This window comes from Scyliorhinus torazame, chromosome 6 (assembly GCF_047496885.1).
Source record: "Scyliorhinus torazame isolate Kashiwa2021f chromosome 6, sScyTor2.1, whole genome shotgun sequence".
Lineage (NCBI taxonomy): Eukaryota > Metazoa > Chordata > Chondrichthyes > Carcharhiniformes > Scyliorhinidae > Scyliorhinus > Scyliorhinus torazame.
In genome coordinates, this window is record NC_092712.1 from 285939252 (window position 1) to 285957886 (window position 18635).

Consider the following 18635-nt stretch of genomic DNA (forward strand, 5'->3'; position numbering starts at 1 on the left):
GCCACACACTGCCATGGTGCCTGGGTAGTACTGCTAAGCTGGCAGTGCCGATGTGCCCGGGTGCCAGCTTGCCCAGGCCCAGGGTGCATTGTCCTCAAGAGGTGAGGGGGGGGGGGGGGGGGGGGGGGACAGGGCACTGGGACCACGGAAGAAGTAACCTGGGTGTAGTGATGGGGTCCGGGGACCATGGCGGGGATGCTGAAGGGGAGAATCATCGAATAATAGAATTTACAGTGCAGAAGGAGGCCAATTTGCCCATCGGGTCTGAATCGGCTCTTGTAAAGGGCACCTACCTCAGCCCACCCCTCCACCCTATCCCTGTAACCCCATCTAACCTTTTTTTTTGGAACACTAAGGCCAATTAGCGTAGCCAGTCCACCTAACCAGCACATCTTTGAACTGTGGGAGGAAACCGGAGCACCCGGAGGAAACCCACGCAGACACGGGGAGAACTGCAGACTCCGCACGGACAGTGACCCAAGCCGGGAATCGAACCTGGGACCCTGGAGCTGTGAAACAACTGTGCTAACCATTGTTCTACCCTGCTGTGGTGAAAGATGGACAATGCCTTTATAAATGGCCCTCGATCCGCGAGCATTCTTCCTGCATTGGTGAGCTGAGCTCATCTGTGCAGGAAATTATGTAAGTGTGACCTCGAAGGGGTGTTCCGTGGCGAGGCCAAAAGAAACGGCAAAGTGCCGTTGAATAGCTGGGTGTTTCTCGGTGCTACGGCCGCTGGTAAACATCCTGCTAAACGCACCCAAAAACGGACTCTGGGGTTTTTTTTCCCGTTAAATCGTGCCCACCATCTTCATGACCTCTTCAAAAAAGTACAACCAAATTTAAAAGACATGGGTTCTCCGTTGGCAGGATCCTCCGCTTCGCCGGCAGCGCACTAACGCACGTGCATTTCCCAACGTCATGGGGGTGCCCACAATGGGAAAACCCATTGACTGGCTGGCGTGACGGACAATCCCGCTGCCGGCGGGTGTGTGGCAGGACGGAGAATCCCTCCCATTTCCTTTTCATGAAACCATGTTGGGTGCCACTAAAATGTCCCTCTCTATCCAAGCAATCATATATTGCAACCATAATGATATCCTCGAGTACCTTTCCTATTACAGATTGAGCATCCCTTATCTGAAATTCCGAAAACCGAAAAATTCCGAAATCAAGCATTTTGGATAAGGGATTTTCAATCCGTTACTGATGTCAAGCTAATGGGCTTATAGTTACCTTGGTTAGTCTTGTCACCTTTTTAAAGATGTGAGCTACTTTAGCCTCCTACCAGCATGTTAGAACCATCCCAAAGTGCAGTGAACTATTAAAAAAGGTGAACAGCTTGCACACCACACTTCCCATCTTGCTCAGGTGGCTATCACCTGGTCTGTCTGCTCCATCTACCAATAGGTTCTTGGTCCTATCTAAAACCCAATGTGACCTCCAAGTGCCATAATTCCTGTTAAATATCCAATCCTGGGCACTTGAGCAACCTTGAATTTAATCACATCACAGCTCGCAGTTTTAATTTCAACAGCCAAGACCCTAAATCCTGGTGTTCTCTGCCTTAACCTCTCTGCCTCTCTCTCTCCCATTTCATGTCCTCCTCAAAACAAATATCTTGAGCCAAACCTTTGGTCATCTCCCTAAGTGGCCGAGTAATTATTTTTCATTGCACATTTGAAGGACCTTGGGGCACTTTGCTGTGTTAAAGGTGTGGTATAAATCCCACATTGTTATCCATCTGTGTTAATTATTAAAATGATTAAATACTAACAGTCGAGCATCATCTTCAAGAGTGAAGAACGATGCAGAGTATTCATTTAATGTTCCCTCCGTACCCAGTGAGTCCTTTGTAACCTGTCCTTGAGCATCCTTCACGGGGCCCAGCGGAGTCTTTGACAGCTCTGACTCTTCACACAACTGTAAAAGCTTTTCCTATTACGTCCACAATTGTCTGTGATTCTTTTTCCCATTATCCTTTTAGCTGATCGAATAGCAACCTTCATTTTCTTCGTCTGGTTCTTAGACTTGCACTCTGGCTACATCAACTAAGCTGAGTTACCAGTTATGCAGCCTGACAGCAGTGAAGTTGACGTGCAGAGGATTACATGGCAGCCACTTCCATTCTATTGGATAGTAGGCGGTACTGCCTGATTCCTTTTGGCACTCTGTGTCCAAAAAACAATATGTTAGACTTTGTTACTTTTAAACAAAAGAGTTTATTCTTTTAATAGACTTATGAAATGATGCACAATTTCGCCTCAGGTGGGGAGCTGCACTTAGAATGTATGAGCCGCTTGTCATGGGTTCCTTGGTCCATAGGTAAATTCCCGGGCCTGATTCCTGCCCCGGTCTCCCACGGATGTGAGGTTCAAATTGGCCTTATTTTAAAAACAGACTAACATTAATGGTCAGATTTTTTTTTCCAAGCGGGTAGAATAATTAAAATGCACTTTAATAAAAAGTGTCAACAAAAACATCGACTGATTGCAAGACACAATCTGTTTCATCTCTATAAACAAACAAAGAGATGGCTCAGAAGTATAAATACAAATTTCTCTTTGACCCCAATACTGGCTTAATTTGGAACATGATTGCCTGTCTAATTTCACCGCATTCAGCCATCCTTAGTCAGCAACTCATTTATTTATTGTTTGTATCCACAGACTCTCAGCAGACATGATTCCAGGCACACATTTATTCAAGATTGAATTGTTTTCAATGGCGCGCAGAGAGCTCACTAATTATGTTAATTAAGATTCGACCACTGTTTTAATTAAAAGTTCAGACAAAGTGCTTTTCTTAATTAACCCTGGATGTTTTCATGCCAACAAAAAGAAGCAAATAGGCATAAAAGAGTCCACTAACTACAGGCTATAACTGAGAGAAATGATCCAAGGATGTGATGGTCATGCAGCAGTGTGGGCTCAGTGGATGGTTGTGAACTTCTCCAGTTTCCCCCTCAGACAGTTTATGAAACCATTCAAACCCTTTAATAAGATTACTGCTTGCTAATCACTCTCAAATGTCCATCCTTTCTCCAGTTAGCATTCACCCTGTATGTGCTTCTGTTAACGAATCAAAACACATCTCTTTTCATTCCATGCACTCCCGGCCCGGAGAGTGGGCATGGCAACAAAGTTAGAATGTGGCGTTGCGCAAGGCAACCTGGTGAAGCGAAACCCCAAATAGAAACAAGGGGCAGGATTTTTGCTTTCCCCCCCCCCCCCCCCCGCAAGGGCGGGTTCAGAAGTAGGGGAAACCTGCCCTCTCACCTATAAGTGGGCCCTTCAGCTTTGGGGCGCCCTCCCCTCCGGGAGCTTGGAGTTCTGTCTTGCCCCTTCCCCCCCCCCCCCCCCCCCCCCTCCCCCCTCAAACTTTTAGGGCATCCCCTACCTTCTCACCCCAGGACTTACCTGCCTTGAGATCGGTCCTGGGACTTAGTTCCAGGCAGAGCACTGCAGTAATGAAAAACAGAAAATGCGCCACAATCTCAGCAAGTCTGACCGCATCTGGAGAGAGAGAAGGGAGCTAATGTTTTGAGTCTGGGTGACTCTTTGTCGAAGCACTGCAATAAAATCTTCTGGCCACTGCAATGGTATGCCTGGACAGATTAGAGAGTTGTCGGCCAATCAGGTTGGCTGATAGTGCTCACAGGTGGGCCTTCCTTCCAAGGGTGGACGGACATGCCGCCCACTCCCAATCAAGGCTCGAGTGAGCTTTAAATGGTAGTGCGCTGCCAAGAGTCGGCGATACTGTGTTATGCTCTGACTCTCAGGGTGGCGAAGGCCAATCACTCATCAACCTTAAAATTCTACCCAAGGAAATTTCCTCTTTATCAAATTCATTGTGTTGTATTTGTAAAGGACATTAAGTAAGGGCTGTTAACAAAATTTGGGTCGCAAATTAATCGCCTCCGGATCAGGCCCGAATGTAGCAGGAACAATTCTCGGGCTTTGACCTCAGTTTCCTGCATTCATTGATCTTGGTTCATTCAGGTTCGGCCAACAATCTTGGACAAATTGCCATCTCCTTCTGTTGATTGATATTAAGATAGAAGTGAAGAAATCAGAGTGAACTGTGATTAAGTTAGGATGGGCAGCCTGCGATAATGCACAGCTGCAGCTACTAAACATTCCCGCAGGAAATTCTTAAAGTGACGATGGGCATGGTAAGAGGCAAGAACTTTAAACAGGGTTGATAGGAAGGATAAACACAAAAGTTAATACTCAGAACATTTACATCCTCCAAACATTCACAAACATCAACAAAGATGAGTGTTTCATTACTGAGTCATAGAGGGGCTGTATTGCACCAGTAACTAAACTTCAAAAATACTTCATTGGCTTTGAAGAACTTTGCACATGCTGAGGAAAAGATACTGTGCGGAATTCTCCGTCAGCGGATTCTCCGGTCCGCCGGCAACGCACCCACGCCCACAAGTTTCCCAACGGCGTGGGACGGCCACAATGGGAAACCCCATTGGCCGGCTGGCGGATAGCAGAATCCTGCTGCTGGGGGGGGGGTGCTGCACAGGAAAACATGGTTGGCAGACTGGAGAATTCCGCCCACTATATAAATGCAACTTTAAAAAAACATTCAGAACAAATTAACCCTGCAGCACAGAGAGACCGTGGATGTCCTTCCGCATCCTTCACTAGCCCAATGCAGTTCTGACTTCTCATGCAACTGAAAATGTTTTCCCCATTTCTTCCACAATTTGTGAACTATTGACTGTCATAAAGCACGAGGGAGATACCAGTAGATTGGGAACACATCTTCAGAAAAGAAAACAGCCGAAGGCCACTGGTATCTAAAGAGCTTTAGTCTTCAATAATATAAAAGCAAATTACTACGGATGCTGGAACCTGAAACAAAAACAGAAAATATTGGACAATCTCAGCAGGTCTGATAGCATGTGAGCAGCACAGTGGGTAGCACTGTTGCTTCACAGTTCCAGGGTCCCAGGTTCGATTCCCGGCTTGGGTCACTGTGTGGAGTATGCACATTCTCCTCGTGTCTGCGTGGGTTTCCTCCGGGCACTCCGGTTTCCTCCCACAGGTCCCAAAAGACGTGCTGTTAGGTAATTTGGACATTCTGAGTTCTTCCTCTGTGTGCCTGAACAGGTGCTGGAATGTGGTGACTAGGAGCTTTTCACAGTAACTTCATAATGTAAGTCTACTTGTGACAATAAAGGTGATTATTATTATCTGTGGAGAGAGGAGGGAGCTAACGTTTCGAGTCGGGTGACTTTGACAAAAGAGTCGTCCATACTTAGAAGCGTTAGCTCCATTTAGTCTTCAATCCTGTGTGAACACACAGAATAAGTTATCAGATAAATATATTGAGTAGTTTTGCTTTCATTCATTTTCGGGATCAGTGTTGCTGGCTGCATTTATTGCTCATCCTAGTTGTTAGTGGAAAGATGGCAGTGGACCACATACTTGAACCGCTCACAGTGTCTATGGTGAAGGTGCTTACTTCGGGAACTCCAATGATGACCCGGGGATGATGGTGGAACAGCGAGGATGTCAGAATGCCACGTAATCTGGCAGTAAAAATTATAGTCCAGTGGAAGAGGAACTTCAAAGGGAAAAGTCATGAGTGGCCAATGTCCAGGACATTGTTGAGTAAGTGAAATGCTAAAGGGGCTGTGTGAGATCCTGTACCCTAGTAAACATAGATATTAAAAAGGCATTGCATCATTTAACTGAAAAGCGGTGGGCATTTAGGGCAAATCTTCAGTCTGGGCCAGATAATGCGAGCATTACCCTTTGTCTAATGTTCTGATGAAAAATCTGAGTCTTGCCTGCAGTGAAAGCCTCACACACTTCCACAAATGCTTCCTCAAAAGGGGGTATTCATGCCTCGCTATTTTTATACACGTATATTTTGTGATGTAACCTTCCTGCTGAAACAATAGTGGGACGGGTGACTAATCATAGCAATCAATCTCTATTGTTAATTTACGACCGAGAGAGCTGAGCATTCTGCAGCCTGTTCTAAATTAGCACAAGACGGGAAATATATACATAAACTCCTTAATAATTCTAAAGAAATTAAAATATTTTGATAAGATATAAGAGAAGCTAGTTCTTATTGGAGGGGGGGGGGGGGGAGGGGGGGGCAGACTAAGAGCCACAAATATAATGTATCTGAATCCAACAGGAATTTCAGAAAGTGTGGTTAGAATGTGGCATTTGCTACTTAAGGAGTGGTTGAGGTAAATAGCATAGAAGCATTGAAGGGGAATCCAGATACACACGTGAGGGAGAAAGGAATAGAAGGATATGCAGATAGGGTTAAATGAAGTAGGGTGAGGGGCAACTCATGGAGCATAATAACTGGCATCGACTAGTTGGGCCAAGTGCCTATTTCTGTGCTCTCAATTCTATGAAAAGTTGATTTAGATTTATCTGAAGTTTCCCTGAGCAAACATCTTAGCGTTGAGCCACTGAGAACATTGACGTGTTGGAATATGCCTTGTTACATTACAAGAACAGTCAGTCACTCAAAAGAGAGAGAGATAATGACGGCTGAGATTGTGTGTGTGTGATAAACAGCTGTGCTCGCTGTCAGTGTGTTTTGGGTACAGAATATAACTGCTGAAAGGAGGATGTTAGCAATTCTTTTCCGTTCGCCACGCTTCACTTGCCGTGGAAATGGTGGAAGAAGCGGCTGGAAAAATGATAGAAAGTTCACTTTTTAAAAAGACATATTGAGTCCTTACATCCAATGAGGTTGGCCTTTCTCCCTTCTCAGTTAGAATGTTTGCTGGTCCACGGAATGGGGGAAAATGTTAGCTTTGTGTTTGCTTGTGAATTGGCTGGAGAAAATCGAATTTGCTTAGAGACAATCGGAGTGCATCATCTGCCAGGCCTCATTCTCACAAATTTTGCCAAGACAAATTTAAAGACAAGTGCTAATAAAAGCCCCAGGAATGATAGTGTGGTAAAATGTGTGATCCAAATTCCGGGTATTTCAGTGCTTAGGATGGAACTCTGTCACCTCCTTGGTCTCCCCGGCATTGATGTCTATGTTTCTTTGAAGAGCTTCCTTTGTCATCCTCTTTTTCGGGATCCTTCCTTGAGCTGGGTGAAGGAGATTTGCTTTGGCAGTCAGGACTCTGACATCCTAAGCGTATGGGTGGCCCAGCGGTTTTGGATCAACATGGCCTTGATGCTGGTGTTATTGACTCCTTCAAGTACACTAATGTTAGCACGCCTGTCCTCCCAGTTATTTCAGAGTTTTTTTTAAAATTTAGAGTACCTAATTAATTTTTTCCAATTAAGGGGCAATTTAGCGTGGCCAATCCACCTACCCTAACATCTTTTGGGCTGTGGGGGCGAAACCCACGCAAACACGGGGAGAATGTGCAAACTCCACACGGACAGAGCCGGGATCGAACCTGGGACATCGGCACCATGAGGCAGCTGTGCTAACCACTGCCCCACCGTGATGCCCCCTGCTAATTCAGAGCTAGAGTACATTTGGATTTTGCAAATGTGTTTTAAGCTTGGTTGGTTACGAGACTCCCTGATGTAATGTCCATCCTTCGAAGCCTCAGTGATTACTTCAAATGGTTTAACAAATTTAAATGCCTTAGTTGATTTGTGCAAGCCTCCTGGAAGCTAATGTGAACTATCTCTCTGACAGGTATTGCAGTGAATTAATCATCCACCCCCAAAAGTGTACTGGCAAAGGACATCCTGAAATGATGTCAGAGGAGCTGTGTGCCAGGACACTGCTTCAGCAGCTGCTACGTCAATTAACAATTGTCAAAACCCTCCTCTTTCCTCCCTCCCATTTACAAATAGACAGAACCGTTGTGTCAAAAGTTTGAAATTTGATTTAAAGATTTGAGGGCAGAATTTAGGCATGGGTGGGTTATGGGAATTTTTTTTTAAATTCTCACACCCAGTTCCAAACTCCCATTTCTGGAGGCCACTATAAATGTTTAAGAGACCCTGGGCAGGATTCTCCGGTCACCGACACCGAAATCGCTTTCAGCAATCGGCCGGAGAATTCCCGTTTGCGCCACATCAGGGGAGGCGGCGCTTTTGCGGTGCTCCGCCCCCTCAAAAACTGCGTACTCTGGGAGTACACCGCACGCCATACGTACGGTCTCAGGATGTCACCCGAGGCCCTCACCTGATATCCGCCTGCGATGGGCCGACTTCCCGACGGAATGGGGCCCGTGTGCTCACACCATTCGGGAACCTCGCGTGACGGCTGCGGACAGAGTCTAGCACCGCCACAGTCAGAGGGGAGCCGTTCCGCGGGCAGGAGGGGGCTTTGGCGGGGGCTGGGGGCACTAGTGGGAGGTTGGCCGGGGGTGGCGAGCCTGGTCAAAGGGGGGCAGTTTTTGGCAGGCCGGGTCCATGCGCGGCCGGCGCTATGTTGCGCGGCCATGGACCCGGCAATTCTCTGGCTGTATCCACAGGTAAAGCTGGGGGCTTAACGCTGAGTGCTTGCTAGCCCACCACTAGATGGAGGATCGGTGGCGCAGTTTTTTCTGGCTGTTCGCATGCCGGCATCAGCACAAGAATCCAGCCCCGTGTTCCCATTTTGAGAGCGTTTTTATTTTTAACCAATGGAGGTAGGCTTTCTGTGCACCAGGACTACTGCAGGTAAAAGGAGGTGGGAAAGGCTAGATTCATGACGTAAAAGCCTTCCTTAACTGTTTGTGGGCCAGAAGCTCAGCAGCATTTCCCCAAACCCCAAAAAGTAACCTATGCATGACGCATGCCGTGATTGACCTATTCCCAATCCCCTCCCTGTGATGCGCAAAACCGCCCAGACAGACAATTCTTCTCCTCTTTTTCTCACGCCCCTCCTCCATGATGCCACACTTACCTAACCCCGTGTGTCTCAGCAGGGGCAGCCAGCTTGTCAATCAATGAGGTTGTCAGGTGGGAAACTGTTCAAAAATGGAAAGGATGCTCAGTCAACCTGCACTTCCGGGATTCCTGTCCGAATTTATTTCGTTCAGGAGAACGAATTGACAGCTAAGTTCCAGCCTGCTTCTTTCACCCTGTGACCTGTTGACTTGTGGGGTGAGGTGGGAGATACGAAATATATCAAAAACTTGCAAAAGTGATTCCAAGGATTTGGGGGGTGGGGGGTGGGTAAACTGAAGGAATATGATTATAAATCACTTTTTTTTGAAGTGATGTTGAGTGAAAAAGTGACAGGTACACTATTAGAACGTTGCCACTGCCGTCAGTAATGTTGATTGTTGTTTAAGCCTCATGCTTTTCTCCAAATGTTGCTGTCTTTGTGGATTTTCTGCAGCATTGGGCTCCGCTGAATTACTATGTTGAGTGAGCTTTGTTTTGTTATGTCCAATAAATGTCAGGTTATAACAATTCCAATTCGCACAGCCATATGTTAACTCTTTCTTCTCTGTTTCAGCCCTAAACCAACCGTGCCAATCATCATCTCTGGTGCTGTCGCCAGGGTAAGACACAATCTACTTCTACAATTTTATTGAGGAGTGATTCATACCTTTATATACAAAGGGATTTTAAAATCTTGGAGCTGGTCAAATATGCAGTTGGTCTGTCAGCAGACAGAAAGTTTTTTTATAAATGGTTGAACTTTCTGAGGCTGACCCCTTTGTTCATTGCCACAGACCCCACTCCCGAAATCATAGGACCCCAACAGTGCAGAAGGACACCATTTGGCCCACCAAGTCTGCATCGACCCTTTGAATGTGCAGTCTACCCATGTCCACCCCACCCTATTCCTATTGCCCCACAACCTAACCTGCACATCCCTGGACACTAAGGGGCAATTCATCATGGTCAATCCACCTAAGCTGCACATCTTTGGGCTGTGGGAGGAAACCGGAGCACCCGGAGGAAACCAACGCAGAGACGGGGAGAACATACAAACTCCACACAGTGGCCCAAGGCTGGAATTGAATCCAGGTCGCTGGTGCTGTGAGGCAGCAGTGCTAACCACTGTGCCGCCGCAAATGTTTTGTATCCTTCTCGATCTGCAGACTGATTTACTGTGTATTTCCAGAGGTTTTATGTTTTGTTAAAAGTTTCCAGCATTTTCAGCTTCCTCTATTGCTTGTACTGTAACATTAATCGAATTTGGGGGTCGAAAACAGTTGACCCAACTGGACGTATTGGTCTTCATACGCCACACAAACCTATTCCAACCCTACTTCTCTAATGCTGTTTACAATGGTTCTGTTCCCTTTCCCACATGTACTTGATCAGGTTTTCCCTTTAAGGCCGTCCATATCATTTGCCTTAGCTGCTCGTCAGGTAATTTTGCATTCTAACCACTCCCTATGCAAAGCTGTTTTTTTTTAAATGAATTCTTTATTAGATTTATTCTTCTTGATCGAAGCGCTTCCTGCACCTAGAGACACATGAAGCAAACAAAACACATGCTTACTGCTATTTACTTAACTGACTTTTCCTGGAACAGGTCACTAGCTTGTCGCCCGAGGCTGTAGCTTAAGGGATGTCACTTCACATCAAAGCATAGCTAACCAAGAGGTACTCCTGCTGCTATCACCTGCCAGAGGTGTATTGGGGGACATGTCGAAAATCAGTCCATATTTGACCACATTGTGAACACACCTTCCATGGTCATCAAGCCCTGGAGTCGGAGTCGAATCCGGAGTTTCTGGCTCAGAGGCAGGGATGCTACCCAGTATGCCACAAGATCTTTAGACTTTTTTTTTTTTAAATATTTTTTATTCTACTCCTTTTTCACATTTTCTCCCAAATTTACACCCAACAATAAACAATAATCAGTAATGAATGTAATGTCAATCCCCATATCAGTAACAATGATCCCATCCTCCCACCAAACCCCAAACATTAGCCCGCATGTGAACATAAATAAATGACAAAAAGGAATCCGGAATCACCCATAATCACCATTAACACACACAGTCCCCCTCCCCGCAACCCTCCCAGCCGCCTCCCCTAATGTTCGATGTGATCCAATTCTCGAAAGTGCATAATGGATAATGCCCAAGAATTGTAGAACCCCTCCATCCTTCCCCTCAGTTCAAATTTAGACCTTTTCAAGCGTTAAGAATTCCAGCAGGTCCCCCAGCCACGCCAGGGCACAGGGTGGAGAGGTTGATCACCACCCTAACAGGATCCGCCTTCGGGCGATCAATGAGGCGAAGGCTACAACATCTGCCTCCGTGCCCGTTTCCAATCCCGGCTGATCCGAAACCCCGAATATGGCCTCCCGAGGGCCCGGGTCCAGTTTCACGTGCACCACTTTAGAGATTACCCTAAATACCTCCTTCCAGTAATCCTCCAGCTTTGGACAGGACCAAATCATATGAACGTGGTTTGCGGGGGCCCCCCCCCACAACGTTCACACACATCTTATACCCCCTCAAAGAGCCGGCTCATACTCGCCCTTGTAAGGTGCGCTCTATATACCACCTTCAGCTGTATCAGCCCCAACCTCGCACACAAGGTGGAGGCATTCACCCTCCAGAGCACCTCACACCAGAATCCCGCCTCCATATCCTCTCCCAACTCTTCCTCCCACTTTGCCTTTATCCCTTCTGGCAGCGCCTTCTCCTCCTCCAAAATAGCCCCGTAAACCGCCGATACTACCCCCTTCTCCAGTCCCCATGTCGTCAGCACCTCCTCCAGCAATGTGGAAGCCGGCTCTACTGGGAAGCTCTGTATCTCCTTTCTGGCAAAGTCTCGAACCTGCATGTATCTAAATATTTCCACCTGCTCCAGCCCATACTTCGCTCCCAGCTCCTTCAATCCTGCAAAATGATATCCCCAAGAAATAAATCTTTCAGTGTCCTAATTCCTTTCTCCTCCCATCTCCGAAACTTTCCATCCCACTTCCCTGGCTCAAATCCATGGTTCCCCCGAATCGGGATTTCCCTTGACCCTGCCCCCAACCCAAGTGCTGTCGAAACTGCTTCCAAATTCTCAATGAAGCTATTACTACCAGACTCCCTGAGTATCTCCCCGGGGCCGTCGGGAGCGGTGCTGTCGCTAGCGCCTTCAATCCCGACCCCCTCCCCAAACTCTCCTCCATTCTGACCCGTTGGGAATCAACCCCTCTGACCCAGCTCCGTACCTCTCCACATTCGCCGCCCAGTAATAATACATCAGGTTCGGAAGACCTAAACCCCCTGCTGCCTTCCTCTCTGTAGTAGCACCTTTTTAATTCTGGCAACCTTCCCTCCCCATATCAATGAGGTAATCATCCCTTCAATCTCTCTAAAAATGCCTTTGGCAGGAAAATCGGCAGGCATTGAAAAATAAACCGGAATTGCGGCAGCACATTTTAACTGCCTGTACCCGACCTGCCAATGACAGAGGGAGACCATCCCACCTTGCCAGATCAGCTTTCACCCTCCCCACCAAACTAGAAATGTTGCACCAACGGAGCCGCCCCCCCCCCCCCCCCCCCCAATCTCGAGCAACTTGCACCACCAGGTATCTAAAGTGAGACCCTGACTTACGGAATGGCAGCACCCGCCACCCCTGGCCCACCCCTGGCCGAGACACCCCAAAATGTTCACTGTTGTCTAGATTTAATTTGTACCCTGAGAAAGACCCAAACACCCGAAGCAGCTCCAGTATTCCCCATATTGACACACTTGGTTCCGACGCGTATAATAACAAGTCATCGGCATATAAGGACACCCTATGATCTACCCCCCCCCCCCCCTGCACTATCCCTTTCCATAACCCCGAACCTCTTAATGCAATGGCCAATGGCTCAATCGCGCGTGCAAACAGCAGGGGTGACATAGGACATCCCGGCCTAGTCCCACGATGGAGAGGAAAGTACTCTGAGCTGATGTTTGTGTGGACACTGGCCCTTGGCGCCTTATATAATAGCTTTGCCCAGTCCACAAACCTGGGTCCAATTCCAAACCTCTCTAGAACTGCCATCAAGTACCCCCATTCTACCCGCTCAAACGCTTCCTTGGCGTCCAATGCCACAACCACCTCTGTTTCCTTCCCCTCCGCCGGTGCCATAACCACGTTCAATGCCCTCCTAATGTTCGAAAAGAGCTGCCTCCCTCTAAAACACCCCGTCTGATCTTAACCTATCACCTTCGGGAGGCCCCAGCCAACCCGCCAGTACCTTCGCCAATATCTTTGCGTCCACGTTTAAAAGTGATATGGGCCTATACGACCCACACTCCATCGGATCCTTATCTTTAAGATCTTTAGACTTAATAGCGATCTTATATTTATGGCCCCTTAGTTTTTATTCTGCTTTGGTTTACGTGCATTGGTTTGTTATTTTGAGATCGCTTGGAAATAGGAAATTCTCTTCTAAATCTGTCCCTGGACACTGTGTGCACTTGCCCTTGAACATGCAGTGTGGAGATTCCTAGTCACTACACCACCCACCATTGCTGCTGGTATTAGTTGGTGACTAAGGATGCACGCAACTGCTTTGGATGTATAACTTGTAACAACAACAACTGGCGTTCACATAGAGCCTTTAACATATTAAAATGTCCCAGGAGTACTATCAAACAAAATATGACACCAAGCTATGAGGACACCAGACCCAAAATGGTGGGTGACGCAATGGTTAGCGCTGGTGCCTCACAGCACCAGGGACCCAAGTTCAATTTCGGCTTTAAAATCATAGGATCACTACAGTGCGGAAGGAGGCCATTTGGCCCATTGAGTACACACCAACCCTCCAAAAGAGCACCCTATCTGGGCCACACCCCCACCCTATCCCCGTAACCCAGTAACCCCACCTAACCTTTTGGACACTTAAAGGGAAATTTAGCATAGCCGAGCCGATCAATCTAACCTGCATATCTTTGGACAGTGGGAGGAAACCGGAGTACCCGGAGAAAACCTACGGGGAGAATGTACAAACTCCACACATTCACGCAAGGTTGGAATTGAATCCGGATCCCTGGTGCTGTGAGGCAGCATTAATAACCAATGTGCTACCATGTAACCTTGTGCGACTATGTGGAGTTTACACATTCTCCCATGTCTACGTGGGTTTCCTCCAGATGCTCCAGTTTCCTCCCACAATCCAAAAAAGTGCAGGTTGGCTGGATTGGACATACTAAATTGCCCCTTGCTGTCCAAAGATGTGTAGGTTAGGTAGGAGATTGAGCCTAGGTAGGGTTCTCTTTCAGCGGGTCGGTGCAGACTTGATGGGGCGAATTGCCTCCTGCTCTGTAGAGATTCTTTGATCTGGTTATAAAGAGTATCTTAAATGAAAGACAAGTAGAGTGGCGGAGAGGGATAAGGGTGGTAATTCCAGGGCTCTTAAGCAGTGGGAATGTCGAGATATGGTCGTAAAGTAGAGCTAGATGTTGTCAGAACCTGAGATGATTTTGGATAATGTGATCAAGGGCTAGCATGCAAATGAAAAATAGGAGGGGCTAAGGACAGATCCTTGGGGTATAACAGTGCAGGAGTGGGAAGATGAGCCTTCGCAGATCATCCTTAGACTGCAACGGGATAGACGCAATTGGAATTAGGTGAGTGCTTCACCCAATGGTGGAAAGATGTTGGGGGAGGATGTGGTGAATCATATCTAAGGTGCCTGACAGGTCATGGAGGATGAGGAGGCTTTCTCATGGTCACAGTCACGCAATGTGTAACTTGTGACTTTGATCCTTTCGGTTCTGTGGCAGAGCAGAAATCGCGTTCAAGGACTTCGGAGGGGAAAGGGAGGTCAGAGATGGGGTGGCAGCTTGCAAGCACAGAGAAGTTGTGTTTTTTTTACTGACAGGGGTGATGATGGCAGACTTGAAGGAAATGGGGGACCTGATGCCTGAAGAGAGCGGGATCAGGATGGGAAGTCGCTCAGCAGTTTGGTGGGAATAGTATCAGGGAAGCAGCAGGTGGGTTTCATCGACAAGGTGAACAAGTAGAGAGCGTGAAGAGAGGTGGAAAGAAATGAGAGGCAAGGGAAACTTTGGGGATGTTTAGCTCAGTGGGCTGAAAATAAACGAGCTGACTTGATATTACAGGTTAAACCTTCCAGCCAGTTTCCATTAGAGAAATTCACCTCTTCTGGTGGGAAAGATGTGGGCAGATGGCAATCCTAAACTATCCTTAAGGGTTTTTAAATATTCAGGAGTCAAGCAGGCACTTTCCAAGGTAGTGCCTACAGTATTTTTATGCTGCAAGGTCTTTGGGATCTCCTGAGTTTGAGAAGGACGCTGTATGGAAGGCTGGTCGTTTTTCTCCATGAGTCTTCAGAGAAAGATAGGATTGTTTTTCATTTTATTTCCCTTGTGTTATGCTGCAGTACTGTATTTTCACCACTAGATGTTATCTCTAAACTATGAGGGTGGTACAGTTCACCACAAAAGTCCCATTGATGTTATACAAATACTGCCCTGATTTCATCATGTAACATCCCTTAATTTAGAAATGAAACCCTGGAGTTATTTACCAGTTATATCCACGTGGGGATTCTTCCAGTATCTCATTTTGACGTTGTTGGGAAGATTGGGGAAAACCAGGTTGAACTGACCTTATAACAGGAAGCAACCCCTTCTAGCCCCTGATAACTTCTGGAAATCAATTACTGTGCCTCTTTTCCCAACCTTTTGAGTGTCCAAATTGCACAGTTGCTATCTCACCAATGTTTGGGAAATTATATACTATAATAATAATTGATTTTATTGTCACAAGTACGTTACTGGGAAAAGCCCCTGTTTGGGTATACAGAGGGAGAATTCAGAATGTCCAAATTACCTAACAGCACGTCTTTGGGGACTTGTGGGAGGAAACCGGAGCACCCGGAGAAAACCCACGCAGACACACGGAAAACGTGCAGACTCCACATAGACAGTGACCCAAGCCGGGAATCGAACCTGGGAGTGGAGCTGTGAAAATATAGCCAAGGGTAGATTACGCGACTTAATTGTCAAGTAATGGGGAAGGGTCATCAGGATGAAAATAAAGGGAAACTGCAGTTACGTAACACCTTTCATAACCTCTGGGTGAGTTGCAACCAATGGAGAAGTTTTTTCAATGGAGAACTCCATTGCCACCGTTGTAATCTAAAGACGAGTTAATTTGCTGAACTGTGGCTTCTGTGATTACTCACAGCAGCACCCAGTATGCCCTTTTCACTTTTTAAAAATAAATTTAGAGTACCAAATTATTTTTTTTGCATTAAGGGGTAATTTAGCGTGGCCAATCCACCTAACCTGCACATCTTTGGGTTGTAGGGGTGAAACCCACGCAGACACGTGGAGAATGTGCAAACTCCACCCGGACTGTGACCCAGGGCCGGGATTTGAACCCGGGTCCTCAGCGCCGCAGTCCCAGTGCTAACCACTGTGCCATATGCCGCCCTCCCTTTTTTTTCTCATGAGAAACAAGTTAACCATGGCTAAGTTGGTAGGACTCTCGTCTCTTCTGAGTCAAAATGTTGTGCGTTCAAGCCCTGTTCCAGAGAGTTCAGCACATAATTCAGGCTGGCACCCCTAGTGCACAACGGATAGAGTGCTGTCCTGTTGGAGGGTGCTGTCTTTGATAATAGATTAGATAGAGAGAAACTGTTCCCTCTTGTGGGAAAATCTAGAACAAGGGTTATAACTGAAAAGTCAAACTGAATCATTAGTGGTGATCCCAAAAGCAGTTTTTCACACGAGAGAGTAGTAGAAATCTGGGACTCCCACCATCTCAAAAAAGCTGCTGAGGCTAACTCAAGTTGAAAATGTCAACAGTTTTTGATTGATAGCTTTTGTTTGGCATGGATATTAACAGTTATTGACCAACGGTGCATAGACCTAGATGCAGCAGTGACCGACCACACTTCAAAAAGTGCTTCATTTGCTGTAAAAGGTCTTTGGGATCTGCTGAGTTTGAGAAAGACGCTATCTGGAAGACTGGTCGTTTTTCTCCATGAGTCTTTAGAGAAAGATAGGATTGTTTTTCTTTTTATTTCCCTTGTGTTCGATACAGACTAATTGTGCCTTGATCATTCCTGCCACAGGGGGACAAAGACTTTCCTCCAGCTGCTGCTCAGGTTGCTCACCAGAAGCCTTACCCATCAGTGGAGAAACTACCTGTTGCACATCAGATCAACCATTCCATCCACCAACCTCGCAAGTGAAGGATGTGACCTGTAGGAATGAATATACAGAAATCTTTGGGATGTGTCGATGTATCTGTTGGACTCCTAATTTCTGATATTTGAAGCAAATTTCCTTTTGCTTTTAGGAACGGAGCTATGGTTTTAAATTTTGTAAACCGTGTTGAAGCACATTTGAACAAATAATAGCCATTTTTTAATTAAATTGGTACCTGAGATACTATTTTGTTTTTGGTATTTCAGAAATAATAGACAAATCTTTGCACCTAGAATAATGGAGATATGTCCAACACACATGCATGTGTGTTTTTGTGGACACGCACATGCACATATGTGGTGTGTGCCTTTGTGTGTGGCACATGCGTGTACGTAATGGACAAATTTAGCATGTTTCACACTGCGACTCGGTGCACATCTTGTGAATTTTTGTAGAAGGTGTAACTAAGGACATTGCTCTGCCAGAAGTAAACTCAAAAGGTAACTAAAAGTAAGTGAAATTAAAGTATTCCTTTCAGGATCTGGAGCTCCAGTTATCGGAATCTGGCAAACTTAGATATGTGCACACCTGCATCGATAGCAAGAAGAACCATCCAAGACCACTTTTCTAATGGCTTGTTTTATGGGTAATGTCATGTCCACTAGTGTGCGACTGTAGTGTGACTTAAGAGAAACGTGAGGCACAAATGGACTTCACTTTGTTGGGAATGTGCAAAAGAACTATCATGTGTGTGTAGCTTTTCAGTGATATTGGTTGAAGGATATTGTCCACGACACCAACCACAACAGCAACTTGTATTTATATAGCATCTTTAATATAATAATGTCCTAAGATACTTCAAAAGAGCATTATAAAGCAAAAATTGACACTGAATCACACACAGTGATATTTGGACAGCTGGCCAAAAGCTAGGTCAAAGAGGTAGGTTTTAAAGAGTGTCTTAAAGAAGTAAAAGAGAGACAGAGAAGTGGAAAGGTTAATTGAGGGAATTCTAGGGCTTAAGATCTCAGCAACTGAAGGTGCAGATGCCAATAGTGGAGCAATTAAAAGGGGGGTGCTGAAGATGCCAGAATTAGAGGAGTGCTGATATCTTAGAAGGTTTGGGGGGCTAGAGGAGATTACAGAGCTAGTGAGGGATGAGGTCACGTGGAAAACAAGAATTAAACTTTTGAAATTAAGGCATGGCTTAACTGAGAACCAGGGTTGGTAGGCGAGCACAATAGTGATGGATAAATAGGACTTGGTGGTGTAAGGGAGTGGGCAGTAGAATAACCTAAATTTTACTGAACGTAGAATGTGGAAGGCTAGCTTGATGTACATTGGAATAGTCAAGTCTATGAACTAAGGTTGGGTTAGAGTTGGTAAATGTTATGGAGGTGGAATTAGGTCGTGTTGGTGATAGCGTGGATTTGTGGGTGTCAAGCCACTCTCAGGGTCAAATATAACAAGATTCTGAACAGTCTGATTTAGCGTCCAACAGTTGTCAGGGAGAGGGATGGAGTTGGTAGCTAGGAAACGGAATTCGTACTAGAGACTGAAGATAATGGCTTTGGTCTTGCCATTATTCAAT

The 18635-nt window shown here is 46.2% G+C and overlaps 1 protein-coding gene across 1 annotated transcript in view; it reads left to right on the top strand.

Moving 5' to 3' along the window:
- dap (death-associated protein) overlaps positions 1-17290 on the top strand; it is a 93014-nt gene extending 75724 nt beyond the window's left edge. Inside the window, exons 3-4 of the mRNA XM_072509786.1 lie at positions 9418-9463; positions 16969-17290. Coding sequence (XP_072365887.1) covers positions 9418-9463; positions 16969-17088 — 166 coding nt within the window. The 3' untranslated portion in view covers positions 17089-17290. The remainder of the gene's footprint in view (positions 1-9417; positions 9464-16968) is intronic.
- The last annotated feature ends 1345 nt before the right edge of the window (positions 17291-18635 follow it).